General features: G+C 46.2%; 1 protein-coding gene across 5 annotated transcripts; it reads left to right on the plus strand.

Annotated features, from left to right (window-relative positions):
• Positions 1–63: 63 nt before the first annotated feature.
• Positions 64–24,049, plus strand: LOC124204268 (MAM and LDL-receptor class A domain-containing protein 1-like). 5 transcript variants are annotated; one of them, XM_046601323.1, is made up of 13 exons: positions 68–171; positions 742–1,046; positions 1,216–1,436; positions 2,082–2,171; positions 2,252–2,434; positions 3,344–3,511; positions 3,950–4,126; positions 5,480–5,632; positions 18,357–18,493; positions 18,628–18,754; positions 19,176–19,367; positions 21,406–22,101; positions 23,331–24,049. In XM_046601323.1, the coding sequence occupies exons 4-13, from the start codon at positions 2,084–2,086 to the stop codon at positions 23,687–23,689; spliced, it is 2,280 nt and encodes a 759-aa protein (XP_046457279.1). In that variant the 5' UTR covers positions 68–171; positions 742–1,046; positions 1,216–1,436; positions 2,082–2,083; the 3' UTR covers positions 23,690–24,049. The 5 variants fall into 5 exon arrangements, with proteins under 5 accessions (XP_046457298.1, XP_046457279.1, XP_046457285.1 ...); XM_046601342.1 differs by lacking the exon at positions 21,406–22,101 and having other exon boundaries at positions 64–171; positions 2,084–2,171; XM_046601329.1 differs by lacking the exons at positions 2,082–2,171; positions 2,252–2,434.
• Positions 24,050–24,725: the final 676 nt, after the last annotated feature.

Here is a 24,725-nt window from a genome sequence, read left to right on the forward strand (position 1 = left end):
TTTCGAAAAATACTGAGACTTTTATCTGGCATCGGCGCATTTTATTACAATTTTTAGCAGAAGAACCTAACTGCTGAGAGGCGAGGAGCAATGCGGGAAAGTTGCAAATTTGCATGTGCTTCGATGAAATAGGCAGCACTCCACACAGTTCCTAATTTCTTTTTAAAAACGGTATGGATTAGTAAGTAACTTTTATGATATAAATGCAGCCTCACGAGATACAAGTCAAACAACCAACAGCCATTGGTGTTTTTAAACGTAGCCCAGTAAGCCCACGACTTATTAGTTGACAGATTGAATAGATAATAGACACGTGCACGGGATACAATTTTATAAAGTCGAAATATTGGATGCCACGTGCTTGTTTGCTTCCCTTGCATCTCAGAAAATGCTCTGTCCATTGTCTACAGCTTCTTCAATGTTAGTTTTTAGCTATCAAGTAGTTTTTTGTTAATGGTAAACAGATACCCTGAGTTAAACCAAAATATGTAATGTGTTGATATCATTTGATATTTTATGCAGAATTAGAGTAACTAGTAGACTACACAAATTCATTGAGCCTCCTTGTAGTGCTAGCTCAAAAAGCTATGTTAAAGTGAGGATAAAACGATCCCATTAATATTTCATTGTTAGTGCTGCTAGACTTTGTACACTCAGTTTTTTACTTGTGTCCACTACTACGTATGAATTTGTGAGTCCTTCCCAAGAATCATTATTATCACTTTGTTCACAACCATTTAGGCTATTATGTACTGCTGGATGAGCATTTGCAACTTCTCAAGAGGCAACGTGATAGTGTTGGCGAATATTACCCGAGTGCCAAGATGGCTGTATATACACGCGGCCATCTGTCCAGACTTATCGCTCTGAGCATCATTCCAGGCTTAAAGCTCTCTCAATGTAAACAGCTGCAGCACATCTTCACTTCTCTTTTTTTTTTTTGGCGAGAGGAATAGATAGGCTCAACTATTGATCCTCCACCAGCAACTCAGCCAAAAGAAAACACCACTTTTTGTGGCTATTGTATACCATAGCATCCAAATTAAGTAAGTTATCAGCTGAATCCTCTTTTGTTAACATATAATATAGATACCTTGGTGATATTAAGTCTTTCTATTGTGTCGCAACGAACCTGATGGCTGGCTTCATGTCATGATTGCTACTTTTATTCTATACGCTTTTTTTCTTTCTTACCAATTTTTTTGTATTTCTCAGGGTTTTCCTTATGACGTAAATAAGCAAACAATGGCTCCAATTCCCTCTGTGCCCAAGTCGCTGATTGAATAACGGCCTGAATTCGTTTGTCACATTCCGGGAAAAATAAATATAGGAAGATAAAAGAAGAAAACACCACCGAAAAACGGAGAAAACAAGGCGAATCAGCACCAAGGCCGACTGAATGTCATCTATCACAGAAAAGATCTTGTGAATTCTCGGTAAGTCTTTATTCAATTAGGGACATGCCTAATTTTATCCAGGTTTATATCGAATTTATGCAGTGGGGAACTTGTGGCGAATGACAATGCGAAAGAGACGTTGTCTGTGTTTTCCCTTTTTTTTAGCTCATCATCTGATTATCGGCTAATCAGTTTGTTGGTAAGGGGGGAAAAGTGGTGGAGAAATTATTGAAGGGCGTTGCATCCGGCTGAGATACGCATACGCTCTTTCATCCTTTTTTTTTTTTTGTCTTTTGGCTCCGACCAGATTGTGTGTCCTATAGCACTAAATAACAGTTTCCGCTCCTAGCAGGGTCGAGCCAACTAGGAAAAAAATTGATAAGGCGAAACAAATGAGTCGTCTATGATGTGCAAGTGCTACTGGTCAGGTCCTGTTTTTATTATTTTGGGTCGTCGTTTTCAGAGTTATTTGGATTTTTTTCCCGTGGACTTGGGCGTCAGTAACCAAGTCCGAGTGATACGAGTCGAATCAGTGGCTTGGAAATCATCGACCAAAGTGTGGCCCACATTGAAAGTCGTTAGCAAAAGTTGTTGATTTGTGCCATCGTCGCCGTTGTGTTTGTTGTTTTGTTGGGCGCGCTATTATTATCGACTGTTTATTTGTTTCGCGAGACGACTTTGCGAAGATGGCGGCCAGAAGGAATTGGAAGTGCCCGACCCTGTTGTTAATAACCCTCATCCTCTGGTTGAACGCGGCCCATTGCCAGCAAACCGGTAATGAAATATTTGACTCGAGTTGTTGTCGTCGTCGTTTATTGTAACGTTGTTTCGCCCCTTTTTGTCTGTGCATCCAGGTGGCAATAACAGCCGAAAGAGAGACACTTGCCCCAAAGTCGTCCTGAAAAACGGCAAAATCAAATTGCGTTCGGGCGGCCGCGTAGTTAAATACAGCTGCAATCGAGATTACGTCCTGGTTGGCGAAAGCACGTCGACGTGTCTCCAGGGCGAGTGGACATCGGAGGCTCCAGTCTGTGCCAGTGAGTAGTAGGATGTTTGGTCGACATCCATGCATAAACTAGACAAATACTCGGTAGTGCCGTCGTGCGTTTACTTTATGAAATGTGTACGGGTCGGCGGGACGGGAGGCTCGACGCGAGTAGCTCTATGTATATTGGCACGTAATGTACGTCGAATCATTGACTTTTACGATTCCATTTCAACGGCGACGGCCGTCGTAAATTGATCCGCGCCACTGGACATTTTTTTCTCTCTCCCTGGTGGAAGTTGGCCAGCAGAAACGGGCCACTGCGCCAGCCTATGATCATTTGTCTCTATACATCCCAGGCAGGAGCCTCTTTCTCTTCTTTTGTCCGGCGCTCACATCCAGTTCGATAGTCCTCTGCAAAGTAACAGCGTCCACTCTGGAAACGGAACGCCAAAAAGGGAGAAAAGCCGACGAGATGGAAAACGAACAAGAACGAAGGAACTGCATGTGTGCGGACTGAGTGAACAGTTGGCCTTGCGTTATTTTCTTTCCTTCTTTTTTTTTTGTTTTCTTCCGTTTATTTTATCGATTCAAGTGGGCGAAAATACGGTAGACCTAGCAAAGCACATCAGGAAGATGAAATACGACGGCCTGGAAATTGGATCTCTCTTTTGCAGTACATTTTTTAAAGATGAAAAGAAGCCGTTGAATCGGCCTTTGAGCTAATATCCGCAATTCGGCATAGGACTGTCGGGTCGGCACGGCTCGTCGGATTATTGCCATTGGCCGTGATTTATCTCAAGTTGACGCGCATCGCCTACGACCGACTCCTCGGCCCCTTTGGTCTTTCTGACCCTCGTGTGTAGATTTGAATTCGAATTGACTTACTGGCGGCGACTCTATAAACATTTGGGTTTACCTAATTGATTTACTTGTTTGTGCCTTTTTTGACGTTGTTTAGCTAAAGGCTGTCCGTATATTCCGTCGCCTCCGTCGGGCAGATTCATCGCCAGCAACGGAGGGGCCGTCATGAGACTCGAGTGCAATCCGGGGTATAGGCCATCCGGTTCGCCCATGATCTACTGCGTCGACAAATTCGACTGGAATGGAACAGCCCCTCTTTGCCAAGGTCAACCCACTTTTCGTGTCTTTGTTTATTTCATCGATAAGTTGTTGTTGTTGTTGCTGGTTGTTTGATCAACGTCGTTGGTTGTCGACTCGAACGAGAGATGGCCTTGAGGGTCCACACTGCAAGTCGTAAAGTATTGGGTCTGAAAACAATCGATCCTGATGGTCTTGTGCTTTTCTTAACTGGATCTTTGTCCCATCCAACTTATTATAATTCAACCAAGCGTATCCATCCCACCTCCCCTTGCCTTCCTTGCTCATAAAGGGCCGTCGTGTAGCGCCTTGGCCACTATGTCTAAAGCAATCACTTTCATAAGAGATGGCCGCCCCAGGGCCTGAGACTGGGCCAATTTGTGCGGTGGATGAGTGACTTTCTGATTCGGTTTCCGACTCGACTTGACAGTGCAATTTTCTGACGTGATTTTTCTTATTTATTTAGCCAGCGGAGTGCAGCAGTCGGCGACGCGTTGCGACTTTGAGAGCGACGACCTTTGCGGATGGGTCCAGGACACGAGGACCGACGAGTTTGACTGGACGTGGCAAAACTACGGAACGCCGTCGTTTCACCTTGGAACCGGCCCGTCTTTCGATCACACCCTGGGCCAAGGCAAAGCCGGTCAGTTATGATCATTTTCCTCTTTTTCATTCCTCTCCATTGAATGGGATTTCCCCGCATTTTTCCAAAACTTTTTTCGGGGAGGGAGCTTTTCATTTTGCGTCGGATGATTTATCGTTTCAACTTTGCGAAGGCGACAAGGCACAAGGGGCGATGTTAAACTGGGGCCGAAAGGAAACTGAAAGGAAACTGCTGATCCTTCTCTGTCCCGCCAACAAAAATTAAATGGGGGACAAAAAAAAAAGAGGAGGAAAAAGAGCTTACGTGAGACGTCCGTCTCTTTTCATCAAGGGAATGCAGTGGGGTGTTATTACAGTGTACTGTACACAAGGAGGCGAGACTTTAGTTGAGACAGGGGCGGGACTGGGAAGTTGTTAAGTGTGCGGATGATGATGGAAATAGGCTCGAGGAACTACACGGTCGGAAAAAAGGGAGAGGAGATTGTCAGCTGCGGTGGGAATTTGTTTTCCATGCAACTGTTATCCCGCGTTCGTTCGTCTTGGTCTTTCTCCGTTAGACTTGTCTCTCGTATGGTAATGATGGCCCAGTTTTTCACCAACTGGAGGCCGACTAGGTGGTTTTCCCTGCAGTGCGATCGTATTAGAAGAAGCAGCACCCAACAAAACGTGCAGAGTGTATGTGTAACACACAGTCCACGACTGTGTGTGTGTATTTCTAGCGAGTGCTATTTGCATGAGAAAGAGGGTAGACGAGTCAAGTGGGTGAAAGAGCTGGGGAATAGGGCCGGGCAAGGAAAAAAGCCTTTTCCTTTAATAGTGCCCAAGTCTTTCAGGAGTCAGGGCACAGACCTTTTATTCGCCTTTGAGGCTAAAACGAAGCGAAAGATTCCATGGAAACACGTTCTTCTGGGGGTCCCTTTTCATCCGCCCCAGGAGTACGGTGGGATCTAAACACTAGCCAAACTCTCTATACGCTTGGCAACGTGCTGTGCACATAACTCGTCTGTGCATGCCGACTAAAAGTCGTTCGATGTAAGGCCAACAAAGATGTTTGGCGATGGGAGGAGGCCAGTGCAGAGAGAAAAGGGAAATTGACGGGGAGAAACTGGACGCGGCAACGATTTGAGCCCCGTGTGATGTTTTGATATCGGCACGGACTATTTGATGCCGACCAATGGGAGAAGGCACGTGTCAACCGATCTATGGCTTATGTATAGTGCATTTCTCTATCTATTTATCGACCTCCTCTCGCCGGATCAATCCACCACAACAACCGCACAAACCGCAAGGTTACCTTCCTGTCGGCCCGACATGCGATTCTTTTTTATTTATTTATTCCGCTTCAACGATTTTGATATTTTTAACCTCTTTTTCGCTTCTTTTGTCGTCGCAGGTCATTACTTATTCATCGAGTCTTCCAGCCCGCGAGTCCTGAACGACACGGCCCGACTCTTCTCACCCGTTTACGGCCAACCGGAAGCATCCGCCGTGGCCGACGAAGGAGTTTGCTTCTCCTTTTGGTTCCACATGTACGGCAGCACGACCGGTAAGTGATGTCGCTTCATCCAGATCATCCTCCCGTTTTCTTCCCTTTCATTTCCGTTCGTTGTCTTCCCCCTTTCAAGTGGGATTGTCTAGTCTTGTTTTCTTTTGACTCGACACGCCCACTGTGCACGTCTTTGTGTTGGCGGAGACTCGGACATTGTCTAGCTCCCCCAAATAGGTATTTAGAACGCTACACTGGCTAAAGGCGATTAATGATGTTCGGCCGGAAGGAAACGGATCCAACTCTAACGAGGGGTGCAAAAGGAATGGTTGGATATTTTTCATCCTGTTTCGATATCATCTTGGTAAATTTGGACTTTTTACGTCACGTTGGGTGTGTCGACCCCAAAAAAAGAAATAGGCCCATCTATATACAACAGGAGGAGAGATTTTGAAGAAGTGTAGGCAGCAGCAGCTTTGCAGCAGATGGGATATACGCTGCTGGATATTGGCGACGGACGATTTCGTTTCTCTCTCTGTGTTTGTCGTCGTTGTGTGCCAGACTCGTCGCCACGTTCTTTATTTATTTGACGCTGTGACGTCCGTCGTATTTCGGGTGGCAAGCACTTGAGGATTCACACTCCGGATAGGCCGCCCGTCCATCCTTCCTATTCGGCTTATTGACACACGACTGACTGGAGGGGTGGACGGACGGGAAAGAGGGAAAAAAACGGTCAGTCAAGTCCTGTGTGGAGTTTCATCTTATTCCAGGCGAATGCCCCGCTGTCCTGTTATTGAAAGTGTTTTCTCGATTATTTGTTGACTTGACGGGCTGACGACTGATCGATCGGTGGATGAATGCGGTGACGCCAGTAGGAGCGACGCCAGAGTTACGTGCGGCAGACGTCAAAGTCCCCCTGGACAACGAGAGAAAGGAAAGAAGAAAACAACCCAACAAAGTCCAGTTGTCCCGTTTTCTCTTATTGTTCCGCTCAAATTTTTGCATACACGAAGAATCGTTGCTAATGTTGATCCAGTGAGAGTGGAGGATCGCTCTGAGGCTTCATTAAAGGGTCTGGTAAAAAGATAAATGCGTTGACGTGAACACGCGTCAATCGTGACATTAACTGTGGGTTTTTCTTTTTTTAATTCACGGCGACATTTATTTACGGGTTCGTTTGTACTCGGTTCGGCTGGACTGGGTGACCTTCTTTTTCTCCCGCCGTTAACTTTTCTCTCCACATAATTGAATAGCGTTAGAGCAGCAACTCTTGTCGTTCGCTCATCAGCTGCATCTCTTGTGCCAGTCAATCAACTCGACTTTCTTTCGTTTTATTTCCGTCCTCGACTGCAAAGTTCCTTCGCTGGAAAAGTGGGGGGATTGTTTTCTTTCTTTTCCCCGTCCATCCATCCATCCATCCGGTTGACACTTTTTTCCTCCTTCTTGTTCTTGATTCGATTTCACCTTCCGTTCCTTCCGTAATCACATCCCACGCCTTTTTCCCCATTCCGTTTCTTTTTCGCGCTGCTGCCCGGATTTTCTTTTTTTCCTCCGTTGCTTTGCGCCTCTGGTGATGGAAGGCAGCGACGATGTTTCCGTCGAGTTTGCGGGCGCCGAGCTGTCGCGTTGGCCCAGTTAGTTTTCAAAATGGCCTTTTTCTTTCGACAAAATGATGGGCGATTGCTTATTCTTTTAAGTCACGTTCCCTAATAGAATTCAAGTCTGAATCTCCTTAAATTCCTTCTTTTTTTCTTATTCAACTCTTTTTTGCGGTTAGCGAGTCCCGGTGAGTCCATTGCGGATCAGTAAGAAAAGGGGGGAAGAAGGCAAAGAATTAAGTTGGACAAGTAAAAGCGTCTCGGGTCTCTCCCTAAAGAAAAAGTTATCCGTTCCTTGTGCAACTTGGTTAAGGGATTGGAGGCCAAAGAGGATCTAGTAACCAGTGTGTCGTGTGTGTGTGTTCCTAAATGTAGACGCACAAACACACACACAGGGTTAGTGTGGGTGGGCTGGTGGTGGTGGTGTCTGCCGGAGCACATGGGAGAGAAAGAGGAGCCCCGTGAGCTTGTCGGCGTGACGTCGTCGTGAAAAGTCAGAGCGAAAGAGTCGGATCAGGCACGTTCGGTATCAGGACGTTTCGCCTAGGATCAGCAGCATGTGAACTATACATGCGTTATTATTATTCCAGCGGCCGAAAGACGAGAAAAGGGATAGAATGTGCTTCCTTTTTTTTCTTCTAAAGAAATGGGAAAGAAAGAAGTGAAGCTCGTCGAATGGTTTTCGTTGCATGAAAAAGAAATGAAGGCGGCCAGCTGCCGCTCGGCTCCATATTGGAAACGGGATAGGGGGGCCGGGGAAAGAGACTCTTGCATAATTCATTTCTGATTGGTTCGATAGTTCAAAAGCGGCAGCAGCAGATGCGCGACTTGTGTGCTGGAGGAGATCCATACATACCGCAGCCTGGTAGTATAGTCGCGCATCGTGCGGAGGTGTAGACTGGGCAGAGACGGATGTTTTTAGAGACCAGCAGGAACACGTGTCGGACACTGGTGCTCATCTGATTATTAGTTTGTTTAGTTGATGAGTCCCTTTCTCCACAGCCCCCCACTCCCACCAACACCAGAGCAAGACTGAATGCAACTGCAGTGTAGACTCTTTGAAGATGACCAACTACTAGCATATAATAGCTCATCATTAAGTATATTCACTCTTGGCCGTGTCTTGTATGTTTCGTCCTGTAGGTCTCGTGCTTTCCGGTGAAGGCGCAGTCGACAGGCAAGTTTCCTTTCGTAACGAAGCAACTCGAATAATTGACAAATTTGACAGTCGATGACCCCTCGTTTCTATATATTTTTTTTAAATTGAAGCATTCCGTAAAGTTTTGAGTTGCCGGGGGGTTTTATTCCGGGAATATGTCGAAAGGTATGGAGCCAATAATTTGGCTAATTGGCAAATTCTTGTGATTCTTACCTCTTGGTTGGGGTTCACTGTTCTATTTTAGTCGTTATTCTCGTCGATATCAAACCTTTCTTGAAAGAAATGGGCGATGGCCTAGTTATAATATCATCGGAATGAATGGAAACCCACCCCCCACATCTGGCCGGATGTCTATATGGGTCTTTTCTTTTCCGGATTTGGTTTTCATGTCTAGTTGTTCCTACTTTTTCCCGTTTTATTTGGCGGCTGGTCTTTTCTATGCCAAAATCAATGCTTGTCGGGTGGGAGGGTTTCTTTTTCTGCCTGGTCGTTGCCAAATGAAAGGAGCGACGGTAGATTTGCTGACCTACATTTTTTTGTGGATGCCATGCACCACTTTTTTTTCTTTTCTGATATGATTATTCTCCCCCTTTTGTATTTACTGGTCGCAGCTAGCGAGAGCCCCCGAAATAATCTCGTCTGTATACTTGATTGAGTCCGTCGTTGATATCCAGTCCGCCAGCGGATGTCTCCGTCGGAAATGAAGCTGTACGGCAGTACACTCACAGAGAGTTCGCCCTCCTTATCTTCTCCCCTCTGTGGATTAAACACACACATCTCTGTAGACTCTCTATAGGACGACAGCAGCGGCAGTATTAGATAATATGTAAGGAGAATAAAGGGCAAGAGCTGAGCAATCCTCTACTCATCACGGACTGTTGCCCTTCCGTAAGCAGTTCCTCCTCCTCCGAAATCTCGCTGGAGATTGCGGCCTCCTCTTGTCTTTAATAATCAGTCTAGACCCCCCCTTGGTCCTTTAGGTCCAATAGTTAATCATAACAACACAAAATGTTTTGTGTACTACAACGTCACAGTGCAGCGACGTCCGTCTATTGCGCAATCATCAGCCTCTTGTCCCCCGATGCATTTCCTCGTTGAATACCTTGTGGACTTTGGGAGAAAAGAAAAAGGGGGGCCGACGTTGTTGTCGTCGACGTCGTCGGGATTAATGAGACACGGCCGTCCCCCTGCCGGCTCAATCGAACGACTTGGTATAATTTTCATGATTACATTCTAGTTTGTGTAGTCATAGTCTCCGGCAGTCTTGCTGTATAGGCCTTGTATATTATTATATGACGTCTAATCTAAAATATGGCGCATAAAAGACGAGTACACATAAAACACGCGCATACGGCGGTGCCGTGGAGTCCGCCTCGGTCGTATTCGCGCACTATCGCGAAAAAACAAAACAAAACAACTAAAATAATTATTTTTGGTGCCTGGGCAAATATTTGAATCATAAAATTCGCGGCAAGTTCTGTAATGGTCGCCTGGGACGTTGCAAAGGTTGTCAGATGATGGCCATTATGTGCATTAATCACGAACGGATTCAAAACGTACATCTTATTTTTTTTTTGTGTGTGTCGTGAGATGATAAAGAAAGGGGGGGGGGACTGGTAGAGAGGTGGTGAGATGTTGCTATCGATCTTGTGTCCGTTGTCTCTTGCATCGCCCACCGCCTCCCGAACGGAACGAATCCGTCCCGTTTCCGCGGTGGTTTTTGATTGATCTACCCGACGTGTATTTATAGAGCCTTTAAGACTGGCTCATCTATTGGATGGGAGGGGGGAGCGCCATCCAACTCTAGACTTAAACATGTAAAGACGAACGACAATTGCTTGTTGAAAAAAAAAACCCAACTGATTTCTTCTCTCTTTATAGTACTTCCTCGTCAATTCGGGCGACTTTTAAAACTTCAAACAAACAACAAAGAACCTCAAACGTTTTTTCACGACTGACACATTTCTAGTTTTCTTTCCCCGATACACAAAGTTATTTTTTTTTCCGTTTAAAACCGTGAGTCTTTGTGTTTGCAACCACTCTTTTTTTTTTCTCCCCCGCTATTTATTTTGTGTGGGTCGGATGGGAGGAGCCGAGCGAAAATCAAAAGTCGCAGTGAAACCTGTCAATCAATTGAAACTCTTTCGCGTTGGCTGTTGACTTTCGACGCCCGCCCTGCTGTACACATAATAACGCGAATTGGTGTTGATATATCGGCGCAGCCTTAACTGTTTGGGACTCTGTGCTCGAGCTCTGCTGCTGTTATTTGTTTGATTGAACGTGTTTGTATTTTTATTTATTGGGCGGCGTTGGGAGAGAGAGAAGCGTCAGAGTATTGGCGACAAGGAGCAACTTTTGATAGATATAGTGAGCGTTGCCGTCACTTTGATTTCTTCTCTTTTTTCCTTGGCCGGCGTCTTTGGTAAACGGCCCACGCTTCGACGCTTCTTCCCTCTTTCAGCGCAGACAAGGCAATAAGAAATGGAAGAGAAGGAAAGAGAGAGAGGAATGATTGCAGCACGGGGCGATATTGCTACATGGCAGTCGGTCGGTCGCTCTTCGGTCGGCCTTTACTAGTAGTAGATACTCCATAGATATATATATGTAGCACACACACACACAGCCCTCATATATAAATATATAAGGATCCAGTGGATCCATCCAGCCTCCAGTTCGTATGGTTGCATCGTAAATCAGAGCGCCTCGTTGTCATTGCAGCTCCTTCTTATTCTCTTCTCCTTTTTCTTGTTCCATTTGTCCCGATCTCTTTTCTTTCCCCCTCTTCTTCTTCTTTTTTCTTTTGCCTCTTCTTTCTCAAAAGAGGTGGGCCGGATAAAAAGATGGACGCGATAGATGGATGGATGGATGCAATGGTCTACAAAATAGACGAGCCGATTTCTTTTAGCTCCTTTTATTTCTCGTGTTATTACGTATACATCATTGCACACGTCGCGTTCCGCTCGTTTGTTTGTTTGTTGGTTTTGTGGATTATTTTTTATTTCTGTTTGATGATTATTGCGCGCAGCAGCGGCAGTTGCCTTACTACTAGATGGAGTTGTTGTTGCGGTGGTGGGGGCTGTGGGAAGTTAATGTGGCATAACATTTTTTGTTTCTTGGTGGTGGGGGAGAAAGCGTCAGCTGATGGGAAACATCCTTTAAGATTTGTTTCCCACATTGATTGTGTGTCTAGTTTCTCGGTTGACACAGCGGGTCCGCGGCAACGGGACCGTGTGATGATGTCATAATGAAATTGGACGGCGCAATTGGGAACCCGCGACACGATTTGCTTAATAACTGGATAAAGTCCAAATGAAACTGATTGGGGAGTAAAGACTCGGAATAGTTGCCTTTTTCTTTCCACGATGTGTCCATCAGGACCAAAGGGAGGCGCGCACACACAAAGACAACAACAAAAGTTTCAAGTCCAATCACGTGAATATCTAACGGAGTGGAATAACGTTCGTTTGTCACCATGGCTTGATCCACCATGCGCATCGTGTCGCCCGCTCTTGTGTCTGTCTGCGGACAGGATCTTCTTTTATTTTTGAAGCCCCACAAAACCTTTTTTTTTTTCTTCTTCTTCTTTTCCCTGTCATCTCTTGCAAACCAAATCTTTTGATTTTCTCTCTCCCTCTTTGTGTATTAGATATTGATGAGTTGATGACGTACTTTGCCACGCACTGTTGTCTCACTTCTTTTATTCCCGGCCAATCCGAATCGACAGCAGCCACGACAATAAGAAAACCAAACAAAACGCTGAGACTTGTTAGGCAACTCTTATAAAGGTTTTCAGTGGGGGGTTTTTATTTCCCTTTTCATTTTCAAGTTCGTCCTTTTTTTCTTTTTCTTTTCCAGTTGAATGCCACTTCTTTTATAGTTGGGCTCGGATGTTATTTATTTGTCTTTTTCTCTTTTGGAAAATTGCAATCGAAACATTTCAGCCGCAGAAAAAGTCTGTCATTGTTTTCTTTTTCTTTTATTGTTTGTTGTTGTTGCTGTTGCCTCGCGAACCGCCATCAAATGAAGGGAGGCCCAGCATCCGCGTTTTGTTTGTCTTTGGAATTTCTTCTCCAAGGCAGGAAACCAAAAGAGTTTCTCTAGCGTCTATAGACTCTCTCCTCTCTCGCTTTTTCCATTTCGATTTCTGCTGGTTGGCTCGTTCACATAAAGAATGTCTCGACGAAATTCGCAAAAGAACTTTCCGAAATGCAGTGAAAGAGAATCGCACTGGCTTCCTTTTGATCCAAATAAAATACGCGAAAAATAAAAATAGGCAGGGCTCCAGTCCATGGCCACCCCTTAAAATAGGAGAGCCGGAGCAGCTCCGCTGCAAAAGTTGAAAAGGAACTGCTGTAACTATTGATTATGTGAGACTTACTTTTATACGTAGGGAGAAGGCGGAGTTCTGCTGCACCGTAGTACAAGGAAATATCATAAAGTCTTTTCTCTTTTTTGGCTTGTCTTTCTTTCATTGAAACGAACGAGCGGTTTAAATGAGATAACAACCGATATTATACCCACTAACCAGACAGATTGAAGACTTTTTAGTATCCGTTTCACTTTCGTCGAGTTTTTCGGCCCGCTTTGAGGTGTTGCAATTTCCCATCCATCCGGTTCCTCTCCTTTTTGTGTGAGCAGAATGCGGTAGAGACTTGGGCTGGTGCGTAGTACACATTTTGGCCGTAATCTAAAAAGACTTTGACTGGTCCTTATATTTCTTCTTCTTTTACTTGCCACATCGAATCGAGGAGGTGTGTGATGTGGAAGTGATGGGGTCTGGCAGCTGATGCGGAGGAGGAGGCAGCGTCTCAATGTCATGTAATTCAGTTTTCAGCTTTTCGCCTACTAATTGGGTCCCGATAGAAGAAGAAGAAGAAGAAGTTTCGGGTGATGCGGAACGGAGGAGGGAAGATGAGAGGCAAAACTTGATGATGAAGTTGATGAGAAAGTGTAAAGGCGAGGATCGCCTATCATTGCCCACCTTCCGAGAAACTCGAGGCAAAGAAGGCGAATGTATAAAGAGTCGGCAGCCCTAATGATGATATGGTGGCGTGTCATTTGATACTTGACAAAAACTGATGGTGGGAGAAGAGAAAAACACATTCGCTCAGCTCTTCTTATAGACGCGCTCCTTATTTATTTATTTTTTTCTCCTTTATCGGCCGGGATTTGTTTCTGCCTTTTGATTCGAAAATGAAGTCAATAAAAGAGTGGCCCAGCCAACTGCTGGTGTAGACTGGCTCATCCAATCTATCCAAGTGTCCATCTCGAGCCAACGTCAGCTTGAAACGACGCTCAAGTATATAGACGTGGTTGTAGGGATGGGGGGGTTAGTAGCGATTCAATCTTGAATTTCCATCCTGGAAATGAATAGCTCCTCCTTTTTTTCTTCTTCTTCTTTTTCTGAATATTGAAAATAAATTTTTGAGGGGGCCCAGATTTATAGAATTGATGTGGCCCTTGTTGACGTCAATTCAACTCGCGGCGTTTCCTATTTGCCAGCGGAAGGGCGCGTGATGTTTAAGTAGTCGCTAAAGGGAAGCGACTGCAAACGTCCCAGTAGTGCAGTCAACACGTGCTTCATACAAGTCCGTCCTACCAGTAGAACGATATCCACCTTTTTTCTCTCTCGCTTTTGGCTGGGGTACCGTCCAGGAGGTGATGGTGGGGGCCAATTGCAATTGGTGGGAGCACAATGGAACCTGGGCTAATCCCATCCGCTAAAGGCTGTGCAAGCGTGACAAGTTACTCTTGGCCGTCTTTACTTTAAGACGATGTCCGGTGCGTTAAAGAAAAAGAGATTTCCATCTTGGGGTTTTGCTGGTCGGTTTTTGTATTTTTCGGGCTCCTTTTGATTTTTCGACGATGGACGGCGACGAGTAAAGCCGAGCTGCGGATCGATCCATCGATCGGCAAGCGCAGCTTCTGCTCTGGTCCTATCTGCTTTTCATTTAGTGTTTTCACGCAGACGGCGGCGTCGGACGATTTGATTTTATTGGGCGTGGCGCTGACCGCTCGACGGCCCTTGATTTTCCTTTTTTCATTTGGGGTTGAATGTTTTTTTGTTTTCCGGGGGGTGGGCATCGCAAAGATGTAGTTGTTTTACACAGTAAAAGTCGTCTACTAGTCGTCGTCGTCGTACAGTAGGTCTATAGACTATCATTTCGTGTCAATCCGCACAGCTGGGCGTGGTATGTAAATTCTCTCTAGCTGGCTTTCTTGCCAGCCTGTGAAATGCCTGGAGCTTTTCTTTATCGCTTTCACGGGTCAACTGCGCCCGATCCCGCCCGCGTTGACTCCAGTCGTCGTCATTCCCATCACGACTCTCTCCTGATTCCTCCCGTTTCGCCATTTGGCCGTCGTTTTCCAACGAACTTGACAGTTGGCAGTTGGCCACCGCGCCGACGAATAATAATAAGAGAAAGCAGCAAACTCTTCATTTGTTTGCCCAGCAGTTTCTTCCTCTCTTTTTCCCCCGTCTTGGCCTTGGATGACGCCACTGGTGCAGAGCATTAGCGCGGGAATGTCACTTGAAAAGTGAATCGCATTTGCAACGGTTGTACTTTTGGCCCCGTTGTGGGTGGGCGACGCAACGAGGGCCGGACACGGAGACTCGTAAAAAACACTTTTGTTTCTGGTGCAGGCCTCCGTCGTCGTCGTCGTTGTCGCCGTGCATTGCGAGGGATTCGATTCGTTCCATCATCTTAACGAACTCTTGCACGCACGCACGCATACGTACGACCGCTCTCTCTCTCTCTCCGTCTCTCCGGAAATGACATGCAGCCGGGCGAACAAGAAAAGGGGGAGACGGCCGTCGTCGTCGTCGTCACTGAAGCGACAATCGCATCAAATATCATGGCCGTCGCATTTTCTCATTCATGATATTGTGTGCGCATATTTCTATAATATCACGTACTATACCGGCCCTGGGTTAGTGGAGACATCGTCTTTTGGCGCATTTGTTTATACGACCGACTGACCACACCCTACGCTGCCAACGTGACCCCCCCCCCCTCTTGCCTAGTTTTGACTTTTTGACGACAAATAAGGGCGTGGCCTTCTCTCTTTTTTTCTTTTTTTTTTTTTTTTATTCAAACCGGAACTAGGCTTTTGGGCACTTCTGTGCTGTGCTGTGCCCCTCTGGTCTAACGTTCATAAATGGGAAAAGATATTGTAGTTTTCCCGGTAGAGGATGGCGTCGTCTGCGTAATGAAACACGCAGGCACTTGGGAGGGAGAAACCGAAAGGTCAGGACTTTTATTTTTACAGGAAGAAACACATGAAACAAAAAATAGAAATAAGAAACGGCCGTCTATCTAGGTATAATATAAGAGGCAACTTGTGCATGTCTTTGGCGCATTATAATGCATTCACGGCCTCCGCTGCTGCTGCGGAGGATACGACGTAGATGTATACATTTCCGGCGAATTCCGCGTCCTTTTGTCTCTTTCTCTCTATGCCTCTCTTGGGGAAACTTGGCCGAGTTGGAGCGGCAGCAGAGACGCCTAGGTATATCATTGTCACTAATTGCCAATGTTGCTGCTGCTGGCCTCCCTCACTCCCGCACCGCATGGCAATCAGGCCGATTCTCGAAACTAAAGACGAGAGAGGATCTCTATATAACAATCGAAAAGTCAAAGCGAAAGAAGAAGGAGGAAGGAAAAGATTTCGCCTCTTGTCTTCTGATTGAAAAGCAAGAGAGAGAGGCCTATGCTGCTAGACTTTGAAAGTCTATTATTTTCCGATCCGGTGACGGATGAAACTTCCAAGTGTCTTGGATGGCAAAGCAACGACGACTTTTCTTTTCTTTTGGGGTTTTTGTGGGCATCGATCGCAGGTGGGAAAGAAAAGAAAAAAAGCCGACAGCGGCAGCAGTGGCAGTGGCGGCTGGTAGTGCCATTACTGTTTCCTCCTCCTTCATCGTCCGGATGTCATTAAAAAGGAATCGGAACAGAAAAAGAAAAGAAAAGTGGGAAGAAATGAGAGTTCCATTCGCCTGGCGGAACTGATTTTGGCAGAGAATCCACAAGAACAACGAGCCAATTTATTGAGATCACGTTATAGAGAGTAGAAGATATATTTTTGGGGTTTTTCTTTTATCTTTTTTATTTTTTTGGTCGTTATCATTGCGGCTGCTGAGCCAAAACCGCCAGCACACCCCTTCTCCTTTCATCTTTTCATTTCTACTTGGATTTTTTTTTCGGTTTTTTTTCTTGTCCAGTTTGATTTTGGGAGGGCATTGTGTGCGTGTGTTATGTAATCGATCGAGTCCCGGCAACCGACGGCGTTTGCTCGGATGAACCCAATCAAAGGTCCGTTTTCCCTTTTTTTGGTTTTATTTTTCCTCTACGCCAATTCCATCGGGATCCAATTTCACAATTGTTTCTCGCGGATTTTTAGCCGCACCCCGGAGGACGACACGAAAATTCCACCGGCAACGAGCCAAATCCTCTTTCTCGATCCTGGGGCGGACGCTAACTCGTTCGGGGGGTTCCCATTGGAATTTGCAGGCCACGGAAATGTTCAGTTATTTACGTCTGGACTACTCCGCCCGACTTACACCACCCCGGCTGAAAGGAGAAAAAACAAACAAAAATAATCTCGTGCGACTATCAAAGATTTACCGACGAGATATTACGGGAGGGGATGGATGGATGGATTGCCTTGCGTGCAGGTTGTGAATCCGATAATAGATTTGTATTCCTACCGCCAATCCTGCGGCTGGATAAGTCGATGTCGATGATGGATAGCCCCTTCGGACTGCGGTCCCGCCATACATTTATACATGCCAAGGTTTTTTTGTTTTTGTCCGTTAGAAATAGAAACCCCCCGGTATGAGACTCGATTGATTCCTTTGTGATATTTTTGTTTGATATTGTGTTGAACCCTCTCAAGGTACACCGTCCACTATTGGCAGGATCCCTTGCGGCTGGTCGCCGTGAGGTGGTCCCATTTTTTCTAGCTCCCAATTTTGGCGCTCGTTCGATAGGCGATGGCGCAAGTTTTCGAATGTTACGCGTGATGGATCTGGCACCCATGATCTAAGGGGGAATAATATCAATCGCACGTCATAATGCAATGCAAATAACGAACCTAATGGAGTTGTGGGATCAGTGGCATCATTCGCCTCTCAATCCTCATTGTCTCTCGGCACATCATCCATCCATCCATCCATTCGTACTACAAGGAAATTGAGATTCCGGTTTCTGGTCCATGGACGTGTGGGGGGGGGGATCCTGTTTATGCGGCAATCAATTGAAAGTCAGTCGAGAGTCTCGGGCCCGTTATTATTAGCTCCCGTGTTTGTGTTTCCTCATCTGTATCCCCTTTCCCATTGTAGTGTCTATACTTGTGTATCTATCTAAATATTCAGTTGGGTTTTGCTAGCGATGTGTACACTCTCGGGTAACAAGAGTCCCGCAGGCACAGCGAGTTCCCTCTCCCTCTCTATATAGACTGTCTTCATTTGATTGAGCTCGCTCCCACTCTGCTCTCCTAGTCTAGCCACTTGCGAGCGAAGCTTTGATCCGCCGAGCGTGAGAGATGATGTATCCATATATCCCGGACTGCATCGATTCGCCAGCGCCTACCACCCGACAGTGGAGAGGGAATCTATATATAACTAACAACTAGCACGGATGATGATAGGATTGAGAGTCGGTACAGGCAACAGCACCCCTTCCTTCCCGCTGCTAAGTATCACCGACGCGTATTAGTTGGTCCAATATCAGAAGCTACTCTGTGTAGACAGCAGCAGGAGGCATTCTCCCGCTCCATTGGGTTTTCCCTTCATTCTCTTGTTGTTGAGCTGTCGGGATTGGCACGTACACTGCGGTTGTTGTTGTTGTTGTTGTATCATCGAGTCGCGGGGGAATTCCACGAAATCTTCCGGGCTTCCCAATCCGATTTCCCCATACACTTTGAGATGAGCAGTCAGTCAACTAAGACGAACCTTTCCTCGATGAATCAGTTGCTTTATTTCTTGACCAGCCAACTTATATTGTTGTTCTTTTATTATGATTATTAGGTCTGATCAATGTGTACATTAAACCGGAGAGCAAAAAGATGTCGGAACTGAGGCCGGCTTTTGTCCGTTCCGGAGATCAGGGCGATCGTTGGCGTCAAGGTTACATTTCACTGGACACGGTCACCGAAAACTTTCAGGTAAATAGTCGTAACAGACGTAACTTGAGGTGATATAACTCCTTTTTCTTTTTTTTTCGTTTGTGCCACGTCATCGCAGTGGCATTCTTTTTTATTGATGTTTTTTTATTTATTTTGTGATTTTCCACCCCCAGGTTGTCATTGAAGGCGTACGCGGAACGGGTTACGTCGGCGACTCGGCCATTGACGACGTCCAGTTGACAAAGGGCGAAGAATGTCTGGCGGCTCTGAAGAGAATGATGGCCGACACAATTGTACCAGGTGACCTATTCTTGTCGCCAACTCAAATAACTTGGCGTTTCTTTTGCCGCACTGGGCATCCATATAAAGTTATATAGGCGCGTCTTTGATGGCGCGCGGACTATTGCGAGGGCATCAATCAACTAGGGGGGGGAGCTCCCGCTCGAGTTGTGGCAATTCAACAAGTTGCGCTTTCATTTTAACACAAAAGCAAAACACGTAATGAAAAAAGAAACGGACATAAAAACGCCGGAGCTAACCGAATGGCTGGCACAGCGTTTGTTTATGGCCCGCGGGAGGAGGGGGGGGGGGGGTTTATGACTGTCGCGAGTCCAGTAATATTCAAAGCACAGAAAAAAAAACCCATTCAGGGAAATGCGTTCATCATATTTTGATTGAAATGAATTTGGCGTCTGATTTGAATCGATTTGAAATTTTGCAGGAGGATCGACCGCCCCGCCGTCGAGCACGATCCCGCCCAATGCGTCGTGTTCTACCCGCTGCTCTACATCGGAACGGACGGAAGAGACGGCCAACACCAACACGTCGTCGTCGTCGTGGACTTGCGGTTGTAGCGACGATTGTCTGCTGAAGAATTCGTGCTGCTCGGATTACGCCGCCTTCTGTTTGACGGGTGAGTCGTGCCCATCGGCAATTTTTTATGATCATTAAGGATCGTCCTTTGCTCTTCTGTCGATGATTTTGTTTGGTCCGTTGTCCGTTGGCGTGCGTGATTTCCCGCTGTTGGAAAAGGGAGGGGGGAGAGAAAAGAAGACTTTGATGATGACGGGTACTAGTGCAGTTTGGTCGATAGTTGCGATGATGTTGGTTCTTTTTCGGGTTGTCCCTTTGGCGCTTGGTGGTGTAGGGGGGGGGGGGGGAGCGGCCGCTGCCGCGTAATAGATCGGGTCACTCGTTCACGTAATGACTTGCCCTAGCCTTTCTCGTCTTTTCTGCCTCAAGTCGGTGGTGGCGGGATGAAAGTTTCACTTTTTATTTTTTTCGGGCGACGTGAGGGGAAGAAGAAGAAGAAGCGAATTTATTGGATGGTGTCGGACGACCATCGCCGTCGGCCGTTTGGCCATTGGCGCGTCCCAATGGCACCGGGTTTTCTCTCTCTCTTTTCCGTTCCGCTCCTCATCCGATGCAAGTGTTTTCTTTGCCTCCTCGTCTCTTATTTCCGGGCCCAGTTTCTTCCACCCAACTCCCGGTGGCTTCCACAAAAGCGGAAGGGAATCAAATAAAATCAAGAAGGAAAAAAAAGAAAAAGAAACGCCCCGATGACCAAAGGATCGACTGCTATAGTCTATTCGTTGTGGGACTATACGGTTTTCCTCTTTTTCTCTTTGCAAGTCTCTTTTTAGCTTGTCTCGTCATGTCCGTCTCCTTATATACGCCGAAAAGAAAGTGAAATCTATTTTCTCTTTTCATTTTTCCTTGTTTCGTCCTCTTTCTCTCTTTTCCATTTGACTTGAATAACCCCTGGACACTTGGCCTATATATTTTCAACTATAGAGAGTTGATTCACTCACTTGAATGTGTCCAGCTACCCCCCCAAAAAAAGACTCCTTTTTTCTTTTTTGGTTTTGTTTTCCCGACGATCGTTGATGCATGAAAGTGAAACACACAAAGCAGCAGCATGCCATGTGTGAGTACCGTCGTTAGAACTGAGCAAACTAGGCTATTATTTAGGCCAGAATTTTTGTTTAAAAGGGGAAGCGTAAACTTTGGAGGATTGATTTGGCCAACTAGGGGGAGAACTAAAAAAACAAGCAGACTGAACATACCTCAACTGTCAAAGTGAACCAGACGCAACTTGTGAGCTGTGTGTATATGTAATAGCTAGCGGCGGCCAACATTCTGCACTCGTGTGTACATACAGACCCTCTGAACGTATAACTTGTATGGAAGGAAATGAATCTCTCACGAACAAATTGTTTTCCCGTTTTTTCTTTTTTTTTGGGGGGGGGGGGCAGGCTTGCTTGTTAGATGTATGTGTCGGGTGTTTATGTGCAGTGCTCTCTTTTTCTTCTTCTTCTTTCTTTTGTGTCGGGGTTTTTAATAGCTACTCGCACTGGTGGTGCGTATAGTCGTTGGAGCAGCCGGCCCTATTATTTATTAGCAGATGAAAAAGGCAAACGTTGAGGGTCGCTTTAACGAGCTCGTGTCAAGAACTCGACCAGTATATGGATGGTGGCGTGTATGATGACATTCATCAACGTGTCGTTCGCTTTTTTCTTTTTGTTCCTTCCTCCTCCTCCGAGAAGAAGAAAAACAAACAGACTAGAACAATTACAATTTATGTAATAGGCCCCCCGGCTCGGCACACACATGCAACGACCCATCGGCGTAATCCAGCCAATCCCTATGCGAATGATCCCAGTCAGGTGGATTTTGTCCGTCGTAGTTGTGTGTGTTGTGTCTGTCGTCGATTTTGTCAAGGTAGACAACAACAAGACGTAAGAACAAGGAGAATAGAATATTGATTTCTTTTCTTTTTTTCATTCCCACTGGTTTCTGGGAACGATTTGTCCGGCTCCCTTTTTCTCTCCTGTGTGTCTCTTCTCCTGTCTGTCGGTGTCCGTCTGTTTATTTTTCGTTATCCGGTGGCTGCCTCCCTATTTCCTTCTCTCTCTGACTGACTGACACGAATCGATGCTATTCATAAAAAGGACGGACAGGAACGTCGACAGCCACGGCAACGACCGTCACTCCTGTCACCACCACGACGGCCAGTCCGCCGCAGACGACGACGACCATCACAACAACTTTAGCCCCTCCACCGTCGCAGGCAATTGCATCGTCAACAACAACAACAACGACGACAGAGGCTCCTACGATCCCTACAACGACATTTCGTCCAACTGCTGCCGCAACGACGACGACGACGGCCAGCAGCGTTCCCATTCCTACCACGACGCCAACGACGGTTACCATCAGCTCAACTACGCCGATCCCTCCTTCCACTTCTTCTTCGACTGTTATTATGTCGACTGTAGCGACTACACAGCCAACAACAGTCACGTCCACAACGACGACAGAAAGGCCTACAACCACATCAGCCACATCAACTACCATGCGGCCATCGACGACGACGTTGTCCTCGACGACTTTGACGTCGACTATTCCCACGACGAAAACAACGACGACGACAGCCAAACCAACGACGCCGACGACGACTAGATCCACTACAACTAATCCCACAACGACGACATCAACATCCACAACAACAACTGCCGTCCCCACCAATACATTTCGGCCATGGGTTGTCCCTACCACAAGGACTCCGTTGGCCACCACCACTACACCAGCCCCGACTAGGCCGACGACGACGACGAGTGTATTAGTCACTGGCGATCCTCCCCAAGGTAATAAACGTGTCTACGCTCAAACGGTCAATTACTGATCAACATTTAGCTCCTCCATAATTGCGCCGTACCGTTTCGGGAAAGCCACTCCCGAAACTGCCGTTTAGAAAGGGGGGGAGGAGTAGGGGGAGGCTAAAAAACAACCAGGCCCTTTTGCATCCGCACATCGACCCGGACGATCTAATGGAATTAGTTAGTCTCAATCCCCCAGCGTAACGCGTATGATCGGGGATGGGAGGTCGTAGTACAGCCGTCGGCTATAGGAAACGGAAAACGACATGAGCTAGCTCTTTATCTATTAAGTTATATCCTTCGTCGAGAGAGATCCTGCTCTTCCCGTTTTTATTCTATTCCACGTCGATGAAGGTCGTCGGGCTGCGCTTCTTCTCTTTCTCTCTCTCGTATCTCTGATGCAGAAACCTTGTCGCACACACGAGAAACTTGCCGAGTTTACTTACAAGTCGAAGGAAAGCCTTTTTAAAAATTTATTCCATCACGTTGCAGCTTCGCTTCCTTGATGTATCGCCCGCCCTATTGCAAAATCCGTCTCCAAAAATAGCCGCGTTTTTCACGGGTCCGGTGGGAGAAGAAGACAAAAGAGAGAACGCGCCATTGGGTACAAATATTTTCCAACCGTGAGTGTGAAACAGTACGTTTTTGGGGTTCACGGTATTATACATATACATCCGACTCATTTGCATCTGATAAATTATTGATCGGCTAAAAAGACATGGAAAAAGTTCCAAGTTTATGTTGTTTTCTTTTCTTCTTGTTGGTTTCCTTAGTGATTATATAGACTTTGAAAGTGTGGCATCAACGATTCTAGAAAAAAAAACAAATAAAAAGTTTTTTAATCCGTCCAATAATAGTGGCACGGATTTTAAAATCTTTTCTTTTATTATTATTCTTTCATTGCAAACTTTTATTTAAAAAAGAGATTTATTTTTTTGAAAATCGTGGCGCGCTATTCTCATGGCTGGCAACTTGTTGCCGCACTTTTATCGATTTCTCTTATCGGCTGCTGCCCGTCGTCCCCCTTGTTGTCGAGCGCAAGGAAGGGGAGGATGAATCCGCTGATAATTGCAGCCTCCTCTCAATTTGAATAACATCCGCGCATAGAAATTTAAGCCGCTGGAAATTGCAATTAGCCGCGCTGGATTATGTGCGACGTTGAGCTGATTGTCGCCTTTGTGTTTGTCTTGGCAATTGTCGCTTCCCCCCACCCTCAGATGGACTGCAAGGTGATGACGACCAATCAGGCCTCGCGGCCGATCAGCCATCGCCCAGCGCCAGCAGCCAAACATCGTCGCCCAATTGGCTGATTGGCACCGTCGTCGCAGCCGCAGTTGGCGCCGCTCTGCTCCTAACGGTCGGCGTCGTCGTGATCGTCATCCGATCCCGCAATTCCGTCTCGGACAGACGGCGGAGACCCAAACTGCGATCCAACCAACAGGATCAGCTGGCCGAGGATTCGGACGTTCGATACTTGCGGGACGAGGACGACGTCCAGCTGGATCTTACGGAAGCCACACCTTCGTCCAAATCGACCGGACCCCATCGCCAATTTGCCGATTTCGAGCGGCTCTAAATCAATTACTTCTTCTTCTTAACAAAAGGCCTTGACAGGAGGCCAGCACACTTGAACCTTTTATAATATCACGTTTAATTTTCATCAAGTTTTTCTTTACTCTGATGTCTCTTTTGCCTAGGCTTTCTTTCCCGTGTATCCAATCTAAAAAGTCGACGTCGGATATTTCCCTTTTTTAAGCCTTATCATCGTGTGTTACTTTCTCTTTTGATTCCTCCTGAATACTTAATCTATTGTAATAATATTGTGACGGTTCAATCCGACTCCCACACACGCCCACATCTTTTTTTTTTTTTCAAATTTTTATTTTGATCCCAAAATGAAAATTTGATCATTTTCCTATACACAAAAGTGCCAATATGTTGTTGCCCTCTTTTTCTTCCTTTGAGACGTGTGGGTGGGTTTCAAGGTTTTATATTTCCCGTGTTGTAGGTTTGTTCGTGGAACTGGTTCAACATTATCATCGCGGAGATGGCAGATGTAGGCCAAGTATCTGCTCGACACGACCCAGTCGTCATCTCGAACCGAAAAAGAGAGGGTACAACATACGCGGCGAGTATATAACGGGAGGGGGGTTCCATTTTTCTATTTTCCCGTCCGACAGACAGACGAGAGTCGTCGCCGTCGTAATATCTTGATAAGTGTATATTATTCAACGTGTGTTGCTGCTGCATGTTGCCGAGTTGTCTGTGATGCGGGGAGTTATTTTCATTCCGCGTTGCCGCTGGCGATGCATTTTCTGCTTGTCTGATTCTCTCTTCTTTTGTCGGCGATGCCGGCGACAAACGTAACGCACAAAAGGGGCGCCCAGACGTCGTACACGCCCCACGTAATGTCGCCATAGCGGCCCGGGGTAAGGAAAGAAAAAAAGGGCAAGTGGGAAATTCCCCGTGTATATAACAAATGGACTTTTTTCTTTTTCTTCTTCTTTTAAACGACATTCAGCTTTTCTTTATTGGCTTCAAAGTTTTGACGTGCAGTTGCGTCTCAATCTGGGAGAGTGCCGCCGCTGGCCGGCGCTTCTTTTTCTTTCGGG

The sequence above is a fragment of the Daphnia pulex genome, chromosome 2 (assembly GCF_021134715.1).
Source record: "Daphnia pulex isolate KAP4 chromosome 2, ASM2113471v1".
Classification (NCBI taxonomy): Eukaryota; Metazoa; Arthropoda; class Branchiopoda; order Diplostraca; family Daphniidae; genus Daphnia; species Daphnia pulex.

What these genes read in the sequence shown, in the direction of transcription:
- LOC124204268 (XM_046601323.1), top strand. Translation starts at nt 2,084, where the DNA reads ATGGCGGCCAGAAGGAATTGGAAGTGCCCGACCCTGTTGTTAATAACC. An exon ending in GGAGGCTCCAGTCTGTGCCA is followed by an intron (nt 2,435 to 3,343) that starts GTGAGTAGTAGG and finishes GACGTTGTTTAG; the next exon opens with CTAAAGGCTGTCCGTATATT. An exon ending in GGCCGACACAATTGTACCAG is followed by an intron (nt 18,755 to 19,175) that starts GTGACCTATTCT and finishes GAAATTTTGCAG; the next exon opens with GAGGATCGACCGCCCCGCCG.